This window comes from Coptis chinensis, chromosome 9 (genome assembly GCF_015680905.1).
Source record: "Coptis chinensis isolate HL-2020 chromosome 9, ASM1568090v1, whole genome shotgun sequence".
Taxonomy (NCBI): Eukaryota; Viridiplantae; Streptophyta; class Magnoliopsida; order Ranunculales; family Ranunculaceae; genus Coptis; species Coptis chinensis.
This window is the reverse complement of record NC_141464.1, coordinates 21,123,601-21,144,227: the sequence shown is the minus strand read 5'-3', so window position 1 is coordinate 21,144,227 and position 20,627 is coordinate 21,123,601. Positions and strand designations below refer to the sequence as shown.

At 42.9% G+C, this 20,627-nt stretch overlaps 2 protein-coding genes across 2 annotated transcripts; both read right to left on the bottom strand.

The window, feature by feature from the left end:
• Positions 1-6,101: 6,101 nt before the first annotated feature.
• Positions 6,102-7,049, bottom strand: LOC147475182 (uncharacterized). Its single transcript, XM_086585304.1, has one exon. It carries the CDS (start codon positions 7,047-7,049, stop codon positions 6,102-6,104), a length of 948 nt encoding a protein of 315 aa, XP_086441430.1.
• A 1,611-nt stretch (positions 7,050-8,660) lies between these two features.
• On the bottom strand, positions 8,661-10,330 carry LOC147475181 (uncharacterized). Its single transcript, XM_086585303.1, has 2 exons — positions 9,514-10,330; positions 8,661-9,040 (listed from the first exon to the last, which is right to left on the bottom strand). The coding sequence occupies exons 1-2, from the start codon at positions 10,328-10,330 to the stop codon at positions 8,661-8,663; spliced, it is 1,197 nt and encodes a 398-aa protein (XP_086441429.1).
• Between the last annotated feature and the right edge of the window lie 10,297 nt (positions 10,331-20,627).

The following is a 20,627-nucleotide window of genomic DNA, read 5'->3' as shown; positions in this document are numbered from 1 at the left end:
ACCTATGAATGGCTAGAACAAAGCCCCTCACTCTTCTCTCTTTCTCCTCTTTTTTCTCTTTCTTTTTCTCTTTCTTTCAATCCCTTGTCCGGCCTCTCTTTCTATCTTCATCCTCTTCTTTTTATACCCCTCCTTTTCCTTTTTGGACTGCCCATCTGTCCCCTTATCTGACGGCTCTCCTGTTTGCCGTACCTCGGTCATATCCGCCCCCTAGGGTTCCGCGGCTCGGTTCTCCTGCTCCCCAACGTAGCATATTAAGCTGCTTCCCTTCCTTGCCCCCCTGACTTGGTCTTCACTCCTCTATTGAGATGCCCCAATCCAGACCGTCCCTCTTCCCTCTATCCCTCTGCCCATCTTGTAGTCGTACAAGTGCCACGTCCACTCTGTAGGGTTTCGCAGACATGATCCCATACTCCCCAGCCTTCCTTGTTACACTGCCTCCACCCTTTGTCTTTGACTAAGTCCAGTGTTATATAATGGGCTACTACAAATGCCCCTTCTCGACTTCGCGGCCATATAATTGGCCCAAGGTCGAGAACTTCCACCTCTGTTTCTCCTCTCCAACTAATATCTATCCATTTTGGGAAGCGTGTGATGTGAAATATACTCATCACGCGCATTTTTTCTGGCGGCCCCTTCTTTCCTGTGCTCCCACGTGTCGTCCTTTAGCTGGAGCCCCAACCGATGCTTTGATTTCCTCGCTGCCCCAAAGTTACCTTTTTAACCCCAGCCTATTTAAAACCCCCTCCTTCTTCTTCTTCCCTAACTTTCTTTTTCCTTGTCTCTTCTTCTTCTCTCCCTTTGCTCCAACTCCCCACTTTTCTTCTCCTTCAATCCTTCGCCGGTGCGCGTGCACTTCACTGTGGTGGTCTCTCCGGTACCTTTCTTTACTTCCGGCTATCTTCCACGACCTCACCAACTCCCTCTTCCCATTGATCGGTACGTTTTGTTGGCCATCTCTCTTTTAGTTGAACTGTCTTTCTCTTTTTTGTTTTGAAATAGTTTGATTTCTAGAATCTGTTCATCTCCCTTCCGATGTCGGACCGCAAATCTGGCGACTCGTCCTCTTCCCGTTCAATGGGGGTATCCTCTCCCCCTCCTCCTGCTTCCACTGCAGTACCCTCCACCTCTAGCCGCCTCACTACTTTATTGTCGTCCCCCCTAGATCTTGTAGACCTAATTTAGATGCCATTAGAGCTACCTACGATGTTCCAGCCGATGTTATATTGGAACACATGTCCTCTGTCACCCACTATCCCCATTTGGTTCCTCGCCACCCGGGCTCTCTTGTCATCATTGTAGGCCAAATGGTTGCCGGTCCACGGCTTCCCCGTACTCTTCTGGATGTCGAAGTTTGCAACCACTTTAACATTTCCCCTTGCCAAGGCATAGGAAATTTCTGGCGGATAATGTATGCCGCGAATTCTTAAAATAGGACCCGAGAACCCAAGATCACCAGCCGCGACATCTACTCTCACTACTATCTCAAAACCAGTACCAAGGATGTCAGCATAGGATACCAGTCCTTCTGTGTTCATCCTAAGAAACAATCTTTTCTCCTTCGGCTTACCACTTCAGATAAAGTTTGGCACCACTATCCGCTCTATGTATCAGGAAACTTTCTGTCCGCGGACATTCCCTCCACCCTAACTCTTAATAATCTTGCCTTCCAACTTCACAGTGAGTATCGTAGTTCTTTTCTCGTTCCTTGAAGTGTTTTCCATTTAATCTATTAACTCACAATTGCTCTTATTTATAGGTTGGCGGCCAGATTCCAAATCTAGGATTTATGATAACATCTCCAGTCCTATCTTTGCCCAGCTCCGCGACCTTGGTTCTACCCAGGCTAACTTCTTAGGCATTCATCCCACCACCGCTACTCCCTTATCCCCGCTCTCAACAACTTCCACGGCTTAACAGGTCCTTTTTTTCGCCCTCCCCCTCCCAAAGAGTGAAAGCCCCGCGCATCTCCTCCTTCAAAGAAGAGGTCTCGCACCCATAGTTCTCATCGCCCCCCTCCTCGAACTTCCTCACACTCTTCCACCTCCCGTGACCCTCAAGATCTCCACCCTTCCTCCACTCCCAACAACGTCCCTTCCTACCGCTCTATCTCCCACTGGGATGATCAGTTCACCTCTCCCCCCTCACCTCCAGAAGACATGGATGTCCACAAGCAGAAATTGTTCGATAGCGACTCGGATGATGATGTGATGGAAGTCCAGGGGACATGCATCGCGCTTTGTTGACTAGCCACTAGCCAAAAGGTCGCAGACGTCCACCTCTGATGAGCCTATCTCTACAACTTACCAAGCCTCCGTGCCTGAAGGTCCAGCCCCTACTTCTTCACCCTCTCATCCAGCTGCATCCTCTCCTTGCACTCACCGACTTGGCAAGGAATTCGCTCAGCCTACCGCCCCGGCATCCACTCTTGCAACTGTTGAGGACATCTGTCCCATATTCAATGTGCGCAACCGAAAAGTGAATACGGCAGACTCTGCTCTGGACAATGCCGTCGTAGCCTCCTCCTTGTTCTTCAATGCTCATCTGCCTAAGGACATTGCCTATGCGGATGGGGGTTCATTTGACCAACATCTCACTTCGCTGTACACCAACTGGGAAAGGGTACAACTCTCTCTCTCTCTCTCTCTCTCTTTTTTTATCCCTCTCCCTTTTTGACCCAGGTGAGCCTGGACATCTCCTTTATGATTCGCGGCCTACACCGTGCCAAGAATAAGGTGACCGCCCAGGAACAGGAGCTTAAAGGCCCCATTGGCTTGCGAGCGGCCTATGCCGGACTTCAGTCAGATCTGGCAGTTGCCAATTTGGCCAAAGTCGGAATAATCCTCCCATCAACTGTAGATAGACTCCGTCAATGAGTGCCTGCGCTGTCAAAGATAAGAGTTTCTCCAACACTATCAGCTCAACTTGAACGCCCTCACCCAACAACATCAGAAGGCCATGGACGCCCTTAGTCAGGGCCATAAGGATGACACCGCCAAGATGAAGGAGCAGCACCAATCGGACATGATGGCTTTTCGTGACCGTTTCAAGGCCCTGGCTGAAAAGAGGGTGGCCCGGAAGGTCCAGGATGAACTTGACCGGCTCACCCAGGGAGGCCACCTTCTCCCCAATAGACCGGCCATCCCAGTGACTGAACCCACTGAAGTCGCGGACCCTTCTGGCATTCCAGGGAACCTTGTGATGTGCGAAGACCCCTTTCCCACTGCAGTCATTGAAGAGTCCCCCGCTGCCGCAGTTGAAGACGCTGCTGAAGAAATGATTGTTGATTCATCCACCTAGGGAATGCCCTAGTCCTTTCTTTGTATCAAAACCTTGTTATTAACTTGTGACTTGATTCGCCCCCTGTGTATGTATTTTGCTGTATGATTACGTTTTATATGCCTGCTGTCTTTTCCCCTTCGATCTTTTTCTGTTTGTTAGATTTGCAAAGCATACCTCATGTCCCTAGTCAATCCCTTGCCTTCTCATGAACGCCTTCCCGCAATTTTCCTCCCCTACGCTTTCCTCATCTAATTAAAGCCCTCTGCCTGCTCTATTGCAATGTGCAGCGTGTCCCGTCTTGCGTCAGTGACGGGCTCATCCTCTTCCCTGCCCCTCTCTCTAATAAGCATTGGAGCCTGCTAGGCTTCTAACCTTGCCCCACGTGTCTCTTGCATATCTGATTTGCGGACCCAATCATGCCCTGTCCTGTTGGGACAAACCATCTTGTTCCAGGCTTTCTCCCCCACTGGGGTCAGCGAAGGGCTCATCCCCCCTGCTACTTCTCCCTCTGAGGGGCGTACCATCCCACTGGGGCCTCTCTCGTTGCCTCAGGTGTCTCTTGTGTCATTGATCCGCGGAGGGCTCATCCCGCTCCGCAGATTCAACCGTGCCATATCCTGTGGGAACAACACATCTTGTTCCAGGCCCCCTCTAACACTGGTGTCAGCTAAGGGCTCATCCCCTCCGCTTTTTCTCTGCTGCATGCTAAAGCTCCACAAGGTCATTCTCACTGCCCCTTGGGCTTTTTGCCTCTCTGATCTGCGGAGTGCTCCTCCCGCTCCGTGGACCCAAGCATGTCATGCCCTACTAGAACAATTAATCTCCTTCCATACGATTTCCACACTAGTGTCAGTGAAGGGCTCCTCCCCTCCGCTGTTTCTCCCTCTTGAAGAGCACAGAAGCCCAATGGGGACTCTCTCATTGCCCCATGTGTCTCTTGCGTCCCTGATCTGCGGAGGGCTAATCCCGCTCCTTAGATTCAACCGTGCCATGACCTACTGGAACAACTCATCTTGTTCCAGGCCCCCTCCAACGCTAGTGTCAGTGAAGGGTTTATCTCCTCCACTACACGCTAAAGCTCCATAGGGTCATTCTCACTGCCCCTTGTGCTTTTTGCCTCTCTGATCCGCGAAGCGCTCCTCCCACTCCGTGGACCCGAACATGCCATGCCCTGTTGGATCAATTCATCTCCTTCCATACGTTCTCCACACTGGTGTCAGCGAAGGGCTCATCCCCTCTACCGTTTCTCCCTCTGAAGAGCATAGAAGCCCAATGAGGACTCTCTCATTGCCCCATATGTCTCTTGCATCACTGATCTGCGGAGGGCTAATCCCGCTCTGCAGACTCAACCGTGCCCTGACCTGCTGGAATAACTCATCTTGTTCCAGGCCCCCTCCAACGCTAGTGTTAGTGAAGGGCTCACCCCCTCCACTGGATTTCCCTCTGATGCTGGTGTCAGCAAAGGGCTCATCCCCTCCGCTGTTTCTCCTTCCGATGGGCGTACAAGCCCAATGGGGGCTTTCTCGTTTCCCCATGTGTCTCTTGCTTCTACGATCCGTGGAGGGCTCATCCCACTCCACGAGTTCAATTTGGCTCTTCATCTCGCTGGAACAAACCCTTGTTCCCGGCTCCTCACTTCTCTAGTATCAGTGAAGGGCTCATCCCCTCTGCTACCCTCCCTCGGCCACGCGTAGCCGTATGCTGGGCCACTCTCTTTGTCCCCCATGCCTCTTGTATCTCTAGTCTACAGTTCGCATTCCCATTCAAAAATTCCACATAATAAACATATTTCTTTTCATAAAAGTGTTGTTGTTTTATATATTTACAAACAACTTTAGTCCTCTGCTCGGGACCCTCTTTACATTGCTCTGAAACTTCAGTACATTCAGTTGTAATTTTTTTTCAACATTCTTACATTCCAAGGCCTCTCTATTAGCTTTCCCTCCATTGTTCAAAGCTTATAGGTTCTAGGCCCCTTCCTCCATCACGGTGTACAGCCCTTCCCACTTTGGACCTAGTTTCCCGTCCCTTTCTTCCTTTGTGCTTAGAGTCACCCGGCGGAGCACCAATTCCCCTATCTTAAACTTCCGCAGCCTGACCTGCTTGTTGTATTGTCTCTGTAATCTCCAGTGATACTCTTCCAATCGAATGCGAGTTAAATCTCTTCTCTCTTCTACCAAATTCAAATCTCCTGCCAAAATGCGCCAATTCGATCCTTTCTACACAGCCTTGGTTCTCATTGTAGTCACCACCATTTTTTAGGGAATCATGGACTCAACGCTGTATGCTAAGGCAAACGGGGTCTCTTTGGTGGTGGTCCGTGGAGTGGTTATATAAGCCCAAAGAACATGGTTCAACTCATCGGCCCACGCGCCCTTCCTATCTTCCAATTTTCTTTTCAGATTGTTTAATATCGTCTTGTTGGAAGATTCAGCCTGCCCGTTACCTTCAGGATTGTAGGGGCCGAAAACCCTTGTTTCACCTTGTATACTTACAGGAACGCCGCCACCTTAGCTCTTGTGAACTGTGTCCCATTGTCTGCAATGATGGCATATGGCAGCCCAAACCGACATATGATGTTCTCATATAGAAACTTAATCACTTGAGCCTCCTTTATCTGCTACAATGGGACATCTTCTATCCATTTAGTGAAGTAGTCTATGGCTGCCAACATATATCTCCTTTTGCCGCTAGCCATGGGCAATGGCCCTACGATATCCAGTGCCCACATGGCAAAAGGCCAAGGGCTTGAGACGTTATGCAGGGGCTCTGTGGGTGCAAATATTCGCTGTGCAAATCTCTGACACTTGTCACACCTCCTAGCAAACTTTACTACATCCCGTTTCATGTGAGGCCAAAAATAGCCTTGTGTCAATAATCGATGCGCTACTCCCTGCGGAGTAGCTCCCACAGCCCCCTTCGTGCAATTCTGCAAGCACTTCTAAAGATAATCGCGGCCTTAGGCATTTCAACAATGGTCCATTAAAGTTCTTCCGATATAGTTTTCCTTCCATCAGTACATATCTCTGAGACACCTGCTCCAACCTCCTTTTTCCGTTCCTATCCTTCACCTCCCTTCCCTCTAGAAAGTGCTTAATGGGATCCATCCATCCCCCTTCTTCCTCTGCAACCTGGCATACCTCCATTACTTCCTCTGTGCTTGGCCTCTCCAGTCTTTCCACCTTTATCATTCTTTCCTCTGACCCCGGCATGGCTGTAGCCACGTACGCCAGAGCATCTGCGTGCCTGTTCTCCCCGCGCCCTAGGTGAACAAACTGGAGCTTTGTAAACTTGCTGACCCTTTGGTGCACCACCTTCAAGAATTTGGCCATTCTTGGACATATGGCTACGAACCCCCCATTTGCCTGACATACCACCAGATTAGAATATGAGTACACGATCAAGTCTTTCACTCCCAAGTCCTCCGCCATTCTTAGTCCTACTATAACGGCCTCGTACTCTACTTCGTTACTAGATGCCGCAAATACTAGTTTCATGGTCAACTCTATTCTATTATTGTCAGGTGTAACCAACACCACCCCTATGCCACTGCATGCGTCTGTGGCCGACCCATCCGCGAACACTCTCCACCCATTCCTTTTATCCCACGGGTCTAATTGATCGGGCACCACGTCCTTTTCTGGCTCCATGATCATCTCCTCTCCCCACGTCGGATCCTCCGCTAGGAACTCTACCAAAAATTCCGCGACTGCCTGTGCTTTCTCTGTTGTTCTTATTTGATATTGTATCTCGTACGAACTAAGCATCACTGCCTATTTCAACATTTGGCCCGACTTCTCAGTCCTTAACGCTTGTTTAAGCGGCAGGTTCGTCACCACCACTATCGAATGTGACTCAAAGTAAGGTTTCAGTTTCATGGTGGAAAAGATCAAGGCAAGGGCATACTTCTCCATTCTACTATACCGCGTCTCGGCGTCCAACAGTGTTTTTCTTTGAAAATACACCGGCCTCTCCACTCGATCCACTAGCCTGACAAGAACTGAACTGACCGCATACTCGGTGGCCCCTAAATACAGGTGCAACTTCTCCTCCTGCTCTGGCCGCGACAGCAATGGAGCCTTGCCCAAATACCTCTTCAACTTTTGAAACACCTCCTCACATTCTGATGTCCACACGAAGTTCGGGGTACTTCTCAACAACCGATACAACGGTCTACACTTGTCAGATGACTTGGAAATGAACCTATTCAATGCCGCGACTCTCCCAGCGAGCCGCTGCACCTCCGTGACATTCTATGGTGACGGCATCTCCACCAACGCTCTTATCTGTTCTAGATTAGCTTTTATTCCCCTGTGAGTAACAATGTAGCCCAAGAACTTCCCTGTGGTCACCCCGAATGTGCATTTCTCTAGATTCAGCTTCAGATTGTATTTCTGCAGGATTTCGAACGTTTCCCTCAATCCATCTAAGTGTTCCATCTCCGACATGCTTTTTTCCACCATGTCGTCTATGTATATTTCCATCCCCTTCCTGATCTTGCTCTCGAACATTTTCTCCCCCAACCGCTGAAACGTGGCTCCGACATTTTTCAACCCGGAAGGCATCCTTGTGTAGCAATATGTGCCGCCTTCTACAAAAAATATTGTTTTCTCCTGATCTGGCCCGTACATTGCGACCTAATTGTACCCCATAGACGCATCCATGAATGAAAATATTTTGAATCCTGTTGTCCTATCCACTAAATCATCCACCCGCGGCATGGGGTAGCTATCTTTCGGGCACTCTGCATTCACATCTGTGAAATCAATGCACATGCGTACCTTGCCATTCTTTTTTGGTACCGCAACCACATTGGACAACCAATCCGTGAACTCCACTTCTCGTATTATTCCGGCTCCTTTCAACCGCGTGACCTCCTCGCGAATGCCCGCTGCATACTTCGGTCTAATACTCCGTATCTTTTGCCTCACCGGCTTAGCCTCCTCTCTCATGTATAACCGATAACATGCAAACTCCGGGTCCAACCCTATAACCTCCTCAATTGTCCACGCAAACATGTCTTGGTTTTCTGACAAAAACTGAATTAACTTCCTTTTCCATTTCTCAGGCAAGCTAGACCCTACCACGGTAAACCTCTCATCCTCCCTTCCAATATTCACTACTTCAATCTCGTCTAGCGTCTTTGGACCTGCTGTTGCCTCCCCCTTCTCCTCCACTGAGGCGCACTGTAATTGTTGTGCCTGCCTCTTCCTCGGGTTCAAGTTTTCCTCATCCGGTCCACAGATCAACCATTTAACTGTACCCCTATGACTGTTCTTAGCCGTCACTTGGTCTCCACAAACTTCATACATACCAGTGGGAGTGGAAAACCATATCACTTGGTAGTAGGTTGACGGGACAGCCTTCATCTCATGAGTCTACCGCCTTCCTAAAATTGCATTGTACTGGGACGATGAATCAACCACCATGAACCGTGCAAATACACTCACTAGACCTGTGGTTACTGGTAGCAAGAGCTCTCCCATAGGCTTATTCATGCTCCCATTGAATCCATATAAGTTAGTCCACGGCGGCCTCAATTGCCTATGATCAATCCCCATGTCTTCCAGCGCTCCTTTAAACAACAAGTCCACTGCACTGTCGCAATCTATCAATACCCTTTTCACCATGTAATTGCCCATTGCCACTATGATGACCAATGCGTCTTCATGGGGAGAATCCACCGCCCACAAATCCGCGCTACTAAAGACGATCTTATCCCTGTCCTCCACTTTCCCCACTCTTGCTCGTGGTCTATCTGTCCCATCATTAATCTACTGGATGCTCGTAGTTCTTCGCACTCTGTCTCTATGAGCATTATGGCTTAGTACTTTTCTACTGAAGATCACGTTAATGGTTCCTAAGATACGATCTTGTCACGGCATACCCTCCTCGTTCTGTCCTCCCCTTTATAAACTCTCTCATCCGTCCTTTTTCCACCAAACATTGAGCCATCCACTTTAGTGCATAGCAGTCGTCGGTCTCATGATTGCATATCTAATGATAGGCGCCGAAAGGTTTATCAGGTAATTCTTCGGGTGTGTTCCGCGGCCCTTCATATCCCTGCATGTTCTTTATCAGCGGTAATATTTCGCTCAAGGATCTATTCAGTGGTGTAACTTCTACCTCACAGTATGGTTTACTCTCTCTGTTCTCCCTTCTAATCCCTTCCCGGCTTCTTTCTGCCCGTGGTGTGTATCCGCGGTATCCACCTTTCTTTCTCGCCCGCACCTGCCTTCCTTGGTTCTCTGTCTTTCTCCAAGGATAGCATTGCCTTCCTAGATCTCTTAGATTCCTTCTGCATACTATCCTCATATCTGATATATTTTTCTACCCGTGGATACAGTTCATGCAAGGTTGCAATCTCATTCTTCGCCACCGACTGGTGTACTCCTGTCCCTGGCCGCAGACCTCTTTCAAATGCAATCACGGCAGTTCTTTCATCCAGATTTTTGACCTTCAATGTCTCGGCCTTGAATCGGCATAGGTATTCCCTTACTGACTCCGCTGATCTTTGTCGAATGTTAAATAATGTTGCGATATCCACCACCCGCTTTTTCTTATGAATGAAGTGATCTATAAATGCCTGTTCCAATTCTTGAAAGTTTCTTATACTTCCTGCTGGTAATCGATAATACCAGTCCAACACCCCTCCTTTCAGGCTAGCCGGGAACATCATATATCGCAATCTGTCATATCGAGATTCTTGCCAGAGTGGCATTTGCTGCCAGAAATGAAGAACGTGATCTATTGGATCTCCTTTTCCGTCGTACCTTTCGAATCTAGGCTGGTTGAAATGCTTTGGGACTTCCGAAGCCCATATGCCATCCGCCAATGGGTTGCGATTCAGCCCGGCCATCACATGACTAGCTGCTCCTTCACGACTCTTCGTCTGCTGCCGATTAGCTTCCCTATCATTATTTATCATTTCTTGCACCTGTTCAACTGTCAAACTGGTTACCGGATTTTCCACGAGATTCGGCTCATTATCTTCATCTTCCGCATTCTCACTTGCCTCTCCACCTGTCTCTTCCTCTTCCCTTTCCATCTCCCGTCTCAATTCGTCATTCTCCTCTCTTAGCCTCCCGATCTCTTCTCTCATAAGCCGCGTCTCTTTCTTGCACAGCCACCCTCTTTAGTCTCCCTACTTGTTTCTTAGGTGCCACCTCTTTCTTGCTTCTATGTGTCCCCATAAATGGCGCCAAATGTAAGAACCTAAAATCTCCACAAGATTAAAGCAATGGGACCTATGAATGCCTAGAACAAAGCCCCTCACTCTTCTCTCTTTCTCATCTTTTTTCTCGTTCTTTTTCTCCTTCTTTCAATCCCCTGTCCGACCTCTCTTTTTGTCTTCATCCTCTTCTTTTTATACCCCTCCCCTTCCTTTCTGGACCGCCCATCTGTCCCCTCATCTGACGGCTCTCCTGTTTGTCGTACCTCGGCCACGTTCGCCCCCTAGGGTTCCGCAGCTCGATTCTCCTGCTCCCCAGGGTAGCATATTAAGCTACTTCCCTTCCTTGCCCCGCTGACTTGGTCTTCGCTCCTCTATTGAGACGCCCCAATCCATACCATCCCTCATCCCTCCATCCCTCTGCCCATCTTATAGTCGTACCAGTGCCACGTCCACTCTCTAAGGTTTCGCAGACATGATCCCATACTCCCCAGCCTTCCTTGTTATACTGCCTCCCCCCTTTGTCTTTAACTAAGTCCAGTGTTATATAATGGGCCACTACACATTGTATAACACATTATAAACTCCCGCATCGAAGATAGAGGAAAAGTTCATCTCGAGTACAATAGTTCGATCGGCATCCATGAGTGGAGGTTCTGTTAAATTGAAGGTTGGGTTGAGAAGGGATGAAGATTTGCTGCAAGGTGATGGAAGCAATTAAAGTATGGTGAAAATCAAGGGGTAGGCGCGAGTTTGGTGTGCGCGGTCGCACCTGGTTCGGGTTTTTGGCGGTTGGTTTTCGGGGAGAGAGAAGATGTAAGTCAGGCGGTCGTGTGGTTAGCTTTTATACTCGTGTAGGACCGTCGGATGTTGGATTTTAGGTTTTTGAATTTTTTTGGCCCAAGCCCAAATGAATATCCGAAATAGCCAAGATGACATTTCCTGTCTTATAACTCGTAAAACACGAATCGCTGCTTCGTTATCGGTCGGAATTGGACAAACGAGCTATCTAAACGACCAGCATAAAAAATCCTATCCAACGGTATATCACATGCTTCTATCCGAGGTCATAGGACATGAAGGATGATGGAGAACGCCTTGAGGTGCGTAGATGACATAAGTTCAAACACGATGGAGCTCTAAAGAAATAGAGTGTGACAAACTCGAAAGCAAGCGTGTACAAATGGCGTGATCAGACAAAAAGAATGTTACGAGGGCAAAGGAAGGAAGATCTTTATTGTGTATTTACAAACTGAAAGATAAAGATTAGTTAATTTTTTTTGGGAATGAATTTTTTTTTTTTGGTTTTTTTTAAACTGTAAAAAATGAGTGGGCCATTTTTAGTCAGATTCCCAAGACTTGTTGAAGTTTTTGAAAACTTGAGACAATCCCAACCAGATGGTTGGATTACTCTATTAAGTTGTGCTTGGTAGGCAGGTGTATGACACATGAAAACCTTAAAAACTGAATTTTCACTATGAGGTTGAAGACCGAGGTAAGTTGGTTTTTAATAGTTCGAGCACCAGCTATCTCTCATAGTGCGTCTCTTACGTGCATATAAACTCTTACCCAAACCAAGAATGGTTTTTGGTATATGGGTCTATATCTTCACTTGCAATTCTCTAGGAAGTGCTTGGATACGATCATTGAAACTCATCCATCTAGTCTTGCTAGGAAGCTAGGTAAAGGGTTTTTGTTCTTAACATAAGACATTTTATTTTATTTTTGAAAATTATGAGATTTTTGAAAAAGAGGTTAAGAAGGGGAAATACTTTAAAAAGATTGAGGAATTTTAGAAAATTTGTAAAAGTTTGAGTCTTTTAATGTTAGATTCCCGAGACAAATATAGAGAGGTGGAGGCAAATGATAGAATTAAACAGATAATAGTATCACTTTGGGTTAGACTATTTGTTTAATTTGCATTTGAAGAGACCTCATTGCTATTTTTTTTTTTTTAATAGTTGGTTTTCTCAAGCAAAAGATATCTCTAACCATATAGAGGTTTTGACAATAAGATAAAATTATATGTTAATCCGGTATCATTTTGGTTACTCTAGGGCATATAATTTTTATTTTTATATCCTCTAGTTTTGAAAACTATGTAGAGATGTTTTAAGATACTCGTACTCAAAAACCTTGATTCTTAACTCTAAATTTTGAAAACAAACTGTAACAGGTGATCGTAGGCAACTTTCGTGTCGGCTTTAGGGCGAACCAAATCTAGATAGACAGAGCTTCAGCTATGCGAGTTGGGGGATTTACTGCACAAGACATGGAATGTCGTGACTCATGTGAATTGCTCGATGATATAGGCGACCCTTAATAAGCAAAACTAATCTCAAACTGCCCTAGATTGCATTTTTCTAGGGGTTGGTCTGTATAGAATCCATTGCCCGTTTTGTTTTTTTTTTAAATCACATAACTATTGATGTATCGAGAATGTTGTATTAAGAGAATGGAGAAAACAACTATTTTGAAAAAGAAATATAAAATAAACAAAAGAAAAATTATATACTCGCTCCATAGGGTCACACTTACTTAAACGACAAGTAAAAAGTGTTTTACAAATAATATGTGAGATATACGATGACTAAGGCTCCGACACTTACAACCACACACTCTAAATGGAGGGTCCGGTTACCTTAATGATGTATTACTTTTAAGAAATAGCGGAAAAAGAAGGAAGGGAAAGAAATATAATACATCATGGAAAAGAGGATTTAATCCTCGTAGACAAGATCTTGGAGAGGGGTTTTTTCTACATTCGTAGACCATAACTCATGAAAGTGCTTTATGCGATGACCATTTACTTGGAATGTGTTGTTATCCTTGTGGTTTCTTTAGGTAATTGCCCTATAAGGGGTGACTACAGTTATCCTTAAATGATCAGTCCATCGAATATTAAGTTTTCCTGGAAAAAGGTGTCATCTTGTGTTATAAAGCAAAACTTTTTGACCAATTTTAAAATGTTTTCGTAAAATATGCTTGTCATGAATTCTTTTCATGTTGGTTTTGCAATCTTTTGAAAGGTCATAAGCATCATTACAAATCTCCTCAAGTTCATTTATTTGTAGTTTACGCTTCTCACCTGTCACATCGAGATTGTAATTAAGGTTTTTTATTAGGGTGAACTAGTGTTACCCCCCCCCCCCCCCACTAGATGAGCCAATTAGGATTTCCCCCCCACTAGATGGGAAATTAGGGTCTTCCCCCTAAACACACGGTCAACTTGACCGTTAACTTCCAAGTCAAACAACTGAAAAATGACATAAATGCCCCACCTAATTAAAATTGAATATTTTCTTTTTGAAAACAATGAGGGCATTTGTGTAATTTTCAATTGTTTGACTTGAAAGTTAACGGTCAAACTAAGTTGACCGTGTGTTTAAGGGGAGACCCTAATTTCCCATCTAGTGGAGGGGGGGGGGGGGAATCCTAATTGGCTCATCTAGTGGGGGGGTAATACTAGTTAACCCTTTTTATTACCCACAGGGAACGATGCTCTAGTTCAACTAGCAGATGACAAGGTTTTCCAAAGACAAGCCTGTAGGGTGACATCCTTATAGGTGTTTTAAAAGCGATTTTGTATGCCCATAAAACATCGTTTAGATGGATCGACCAGTCTTTCCTATTTAGATTTACTATTTTTAATCTCCAAGATACACTTAATCTCTCGGTTGGAGACTTCTACTTGACCACTTATTTGAGAATGATATGGAGTTACAACCCTGTGGATTACTCCATATTGTTTCATGATATGTTCAAAAACTCGATTGCAAAAATGTGACCCACCATCACTGACGATGGCTTTTGGGACACCAAATCAAGAAAAAAATGTTTTCTTTATGAAACACACAACAGTTTTGTTATCATTGTTACGACATGGTATGGCCTCGATCCATTTGGATACATAGTCTACGGCGACTAGGATGTAGATGAAACCATGAGAAGTTGGGAAAGGTCTCATGAAATCGATGCCCCACACATTAAAAATCTCCACTATGAGAATGGGATTTAAGGGCATCATGTTACGTGTAGAAATACGACTAAGATGTTGGCAATGAACGCATGCTTTGCAATGAACAAAGGTATCATGAAAGAACATTGACCAGTAGAATCCACATTGTAACACTTTCGAAGAAATTTTATTTGCACTAAAATGTCCTCCACAAGATTACTCGTGACCAAAGGAGAGGACCGCAGACCGTTCCTATTCTGGAATGCAACATCGGATAATCTAATCTGGGCAGTATTTGAAAAAATAAGGGCAAAGCATCAGGGATATCAGGTTCGGAGGAAGTGGAAAGTGTTTCAAAGAAAGAAATAATGTGATTACCAATTTCTTTTCTGTCATTGTACCATTTGTTGTTTTTATCTTTGAGGGTTAAAATTCTATCAGTGCATCTTCTAGCTTGTACAGTTTTATGAAAGAACTTGGTGTTATTATCACCTAGAGTTAGTTTGAGAAATCTTGGTGTCCCGCCAAAACGATTCTTGTCTTTCATCTAGAGCATTGATTTTCATTTTTATTTCAATTTCAAGTTGTAAGGTAGCATAAGTTAGTAAATTTGAGTTGTGGCAAGAGTTTGTAAAATATATTAAATTTCGAAGTCAAGTTTTTTGAAGTGGTCTCTGTTCCATTTTAATAGGTGCGATTGCATGAGTTTTAAGTTGTTGTGGATATCTTGCGAGTTATTATTTTTGTTATGTGTCCAGTTATATTCAATTAGCTCTCTGTAAGATGAGTTTGTTGTCCAAGCGGATTGGAAGAAAAACGGGGTTCGTGTTTTGTGAAACGTGGGGTTTGTGTCAAGGTATACAAGACTGTGATCAAAGTATATAATATGTAAAGTAAATAGGGCAACATCTCAGGTAAGAAGATAAGGCATTAGTATTGAGAAAAACTTTGTCAAGGCGTTCTTTATTACCTTTTTATTACCCACAGGGAACGATGCTCTAGTTCAACTAGCAGATGACAAGGTTTTCCAAAGACAAGTTTGTAGGGTGACATCCTTATAGGTGTTTTAAAAGCGATTTTGTATGCCCATAAAACATCGTTTAGATGGATCGACCAGTCTTTCCTATTTAGATTTACTATTTTTAATCTCCAAGATACACTTAATCTCTCGATTGGAGACTTCTACTTGACCACTTATTTGAGAATGATATGGAGTTACAACCCTGTGGATTACTCCATATTGTTTCATGATATGTTCAAAAACTCGATTGCAAAAATGTGACCCACCATCACTGATGATGGCTTTTGGGACACCAAATCAAGAAAAAAATGTTTTCTTTATGAAACACACAACAGTTTTGTTATCATTGTTACGACATGGTATGGCCTCGATCCATTTGGATACATAGTCTACGGCGACTAGGATGTAGATGAAACCATGAGAAGTTGGGAAAGGTCTCATGAAATCGATGCCCCACATATTAAAAATCTCCACTATGAGAATGGGATTTAAGGGCATCATGTTACGTGTAGAAATACGACTAAGATGTTGGCAATGAACGCATGCTTTGCAATGAACAAAGGTATCATGAAAGAACATTGACCAATAGAATCCACATTGTAACACTTTCGAAGAAATTTTATTTGCACTAAAATGTCCTCCACAAGATTACTCGTGACCAAAGGAGAGGACCGCAGACCGTTCCCATTCTAGAATGCAACGTCGGATAATCTAATCTGGGCAGTATTTGAAAAAATAAGGGCAAAGCATCAGGGATATCAGGTTCGGAGGAAGTGGAAAGTGTTTCAAAGAAAGAAATAATGTGATTACCAATTTCTTTTCTGTCATTGTACCATTTGTTGTTTTTATCTTTGAGGGTTAAAATTCTATCAGTGCATCTTCTAGCTTGTACAGTTTTATGAAAGAACTTGGTGTTATTATCACCTAGAGTTAGTTTGAGAAATCTTGGTGTCCCGCCAAAACGATTCTTGTCTTTCATCTAGAGCATTGATTTTCATTTTTATTTCAATTTCAAGTTGTAAGGTAGCATAAGTTAGTAAGCTGAGTTGTGGCAAGAGTTTGTAAAATATATTAAATTTCGAAGTCAAGTTTTTTGAAGTGGTCTCTGTTCCATTTTAATAGGTGCGATTGCATGAGTTTTAAGTTGTTGTGGATATCTTGCGAGTTATTATTTTTGTTATGTGTCCAGTTATATTCAATTAGCTCTCTGTAAGATGAGTTTGTTGTCCAAGCGGATTGGAAGAAAAATGGGGTTCGTGTTTTGTGAAACGTGGGGTTTGTGTCAAGGTATACAAGACTGTGATCAGAGTATATAATAGGTAAAGTAAATAGGGCAACATCTCAGGTAAGAAGATAAGGCATTAGTATTGAGAAAAACTTTGTCAAGGCGTTCTTTGGTGAGGGTGGAAATGTTTTGGAAGTTTGTCCAAGTGTATCGTACTCCATGGAATCCTATATCGAGAGACTGGCGGAGCGGCGGTATTAGTGAATTCTTGTAAGGCCTTAGGAAGAGGTTGAGTGTTTGAAAACCTTGCCAAAATTTTCCCACGCAGCTAAGACATTGTTGAAGTCTCCTAGAAGACACCAGTCACCTTGCAAGCTGGCGCTGTGGCGCATTGACGTTTAAGATGCTTCCAAAACAAATTTCGAGCTTATATAAACAATGGGGCAATGGATAAGACAGGACAAGTTTAATCACTACTACTATAAATAACCTGGCACCTTAAAAGTAATCAGCCTTTTCAGTACCACATGATGCCCTTACCAAGTGTTGAGAAAAAAATAGATGAGTGGGCGAACAAATGGACAACATAGTAATTTGTTTTTTTCCTTTCCATTTATAGCCTGAAGTTTAATAATAGTAAAGTGCATATACAGAGGTGTTTTATGTATTTTTGAAGATGTTATTAAATGTACACCCCTTTTCTTTCTGGCGCCGCTATACAGTGTTTAACGCATCTGCACAGTCCAAATTAAACATGATAATGCATCCTACCTACTTTACCTTTTTAGTCGGCGCACAATGTTTAACGCATCTACACAGTTCAAATTAAGCATGATTATGAATCCTACCTACTTTACCTTTTTAGTCTATTTTTTTGTTCCCATAAGTAGTTGCTAACTTTTCAAAAAAGTTGTGTGGGACCCGTTAGAACGCATCGGTGTTACCAACGCTTCTGTAGAGGAAAGAGAGAGTTTTACTACCAGCCATATTTTCTCATCGCATTGTTTGGCCCTTTCTACACATATAGAGCCATCATATTGCCCATTACCTCCCCAAATTTGACGCCCGTGAGTCATTATAATGTGTTCAACCCCACCATAACTAAAAAACAAACCTGCTTTACATTTTAAGTTTTTTTTTTAAATATCCCCAACATTATTTTCTTTCATCTTCAAATACATGACTCGGGCTCACTTCAGCGCAACATGCGTAGCCATAGTTTAATAGGAAAGGCATTAAACTTCTTTATGCAGAGAAAAAGAAAGGAATGATGCTATACAATGTTTATTTGTCATCGTCAGACACTCCAGGTATCCACTAATTTGCAATTATTTTTTTTCCTCTTTTGTTACTTAAATTCTAATGAATTCATTTCTGCAGGTTTGTTCCCTTTTTCCCTCCATTTCGATACAGTCGGACCTCTATTTGAACTATCCAAATTTAAGTCAGCAACTTTGAAACCCATTTAAATAGGTAAACTAAAATGGAGAATTACTTAGCACAATCCATTGCATTTCTTGTTTTAAAATCTTTTAGACTGTTTTTTTTAACTGACTACTAACTATTGTTGTATGAAGGTTATTTTAGGTTCCTTTGATGGAATTGAGTCAACGAAATTTTTGTACCGAACAATACAAAGGTGCCATAAAAAACGTTATAGTATATTGTCAAAACAAAAAAAAAAAAATAGTTGGATATGATCATAGTTCATTAATCAGTTAAAATAAAATGTTTAGTATGTTACAATGGACTATGTAACATGTTATAGGACCATAGTGTTTTTTTGGTCTGAGTCAAAATTAGAATGGCCTCATTGATAAATTGTATTTTGCGCCTTTTAAGTGATGAACTAGCATATCGACCTTAGCTGCTTTGAAGCTTGGCTTATGTTTTAAGATTTTTTTTTAACTTGCCAGTAACAATATTTGAGTCAATAGTTTACAAGGATTTTTCAATAATAGTTTTGTTGACAATATTGTTTAATTTTTTTGCTTTGTTGACTATGTTGCACCTTAAAATTGTCATGTTATTAAATTGTGTAACTACATCAGATACAAAATGCACGCAAAAAAAATATGAATAGCTAAAGATTACATGTTTAGCATAATGACTCTACATACTGGTTATAGTATGTTTTTTTTTTAATCAAATGCATCATGACACATTAATAATTTAGACTCTTATTTATTAGTTGGATATGCTTTATTAGTTTGATATCACTATTTTACGTTAACAAGTGGGAAATTTGATTTAAGATCGTACTTAATGGTATTTTTGATGCCCTTTAACTATGGAATTATTGTTAACAGAGTTAGTATCCTACCCTGTCTTCTGGATAATCAAAGCAAGGTTGTTTTAAGCGAGAAACAACTAAACTCGTACACTTGGATGACAAATCTATGATGTTTCTTTCCAACGCAACTTCAAATATATAAGTATCTCTCATTTTAATCCACTTTTAAACATTAGAAAATTAAATACAAGCCGAAATTTGAATCATTCTACTTTGTGTTTCCGTTTGTTTAGCATTAACATATGGAGTTGCATGGAAGTGCTTCGAATTTAGATCTCGGAAGTTATGATAATGCTCAACGACAACAACAACAAAATCGGCGAATTAGGGAACGAGAGAGGCGAGCCAATATGGATTCAACACAGGTAGCCCAGAGAAGAGAGCGTTTACAAAGAAATTATTACCAATGAATCCGACGGCAAAGAAATGAAGCAATAACTGCTCAAAGAGCCCGCATGCGTACAACGTGTGAAGCTCCTCGATTGATTCCCACTGATGAATCATTACACTCCAACAATTTAATACCTCAGAGGGTTACTCAGGTACCACACCAACAAAGAAATATTTCAAACCAGTTGGTTTGGGATGGTTGTCCTACACAACAAAGGCGTTTAACTCATATAAGGCGTTATGCTCGCAACTTGGTAAATGAAGATTCAGAATTTATTGAAGCAACAACAACTACATCAGTTAGTGCAAGCAATAATTATAATGCATCATTACCCTCTAACAATTGCTTTACTCAGAGGGTAACTCAAATGCCACATCAACCTACAAATATTTCAAACCAATTATTTTGTATGGATCGTACTACGCAACGAAGACGGTTGACTCATATAAGACAATATGCTCGAAACTTGGGAAACGAATATTCCAGCTTGATCGATGCAACGTCTACTGCATCAGCAAGTGCAAGCAATGATGGTAATGCTAAACCCCCTTCTACCAACTACTCCGCTGATATTTCAATTCAATCATGTCTTGATAAAACATTTATTCGATGTATACCATGATACTGACAAAATAAAATTGAACTTTGTTAAGTTCTCGGAATCCATGCTGATGAAATTCCTGACGAATATGATATCAATACCATCAGTCCAGATGGGAATATCATTAATAATAGTAGTGACAATGAAGGCGAGCCTTTTGTAGGTATACATCTAAACTTATGCTTGCGTTGATTATTAGCAAATATTTTTTTCTTTGCTTATCACGTATAACTTTTATTTAATTTATAGAAACAGATGCTGACCAAGAAGACGTCAATATGCGTACAACTGATTCATTAAGAAGTACTGATTCTGTAATAGATGCTGATGGAATTGGAAGAGACACTGAATGTTTAAGAGAACATTTTGTCTCTGTGCAAGGTTAGATTGACTTCTTAAATTAAGAATATCTATATAAGCCATTTAATTGCATTAAGTAACTAGGTTTATGTAATGCGTATATTAACTATCCAAAGTATGTTGCCTTAGGTGGCATTAAGAATAGTCGACAAACATGCTTTGTGACTAGAAGAAGACGTAATCATAATTGCGCTCGAGGCTATGATGACTCTTCGCATGTAGAACCACATCGTTTGCCACCACCTCGGAATTGTCCTAAATGTCAAGCAAAATTATTCAATCGTAAACCACCCAGTTTATATTGCTCAAATGGGACAATTAGTTT

Bases quoted from the DNA above. Each gene is read 5' to 3' on its own strand.
- LOC147475181 (XM_086585303.1), bottom strand. From the start codon at position 10,330: ATGGAAAGGGAAGAGGAAGAGACAGGTGGAGAGGCAAGTGAGAATGCG. The intron at 9,041-9,513 runs GTGCGGGCGAGA...ATGATGGGACAG, and splicing joins CAGAGAACCAAGGAAGGCAG to ATAGACCACGAGCAAGAGTG.
- LOC147475182 (XM_086585304.1), bottom strand. From the start codon at position 7,049: ATGCTTAGTTCGTACGAGATACAATATCAAATAAGAACAACAGAGAAA.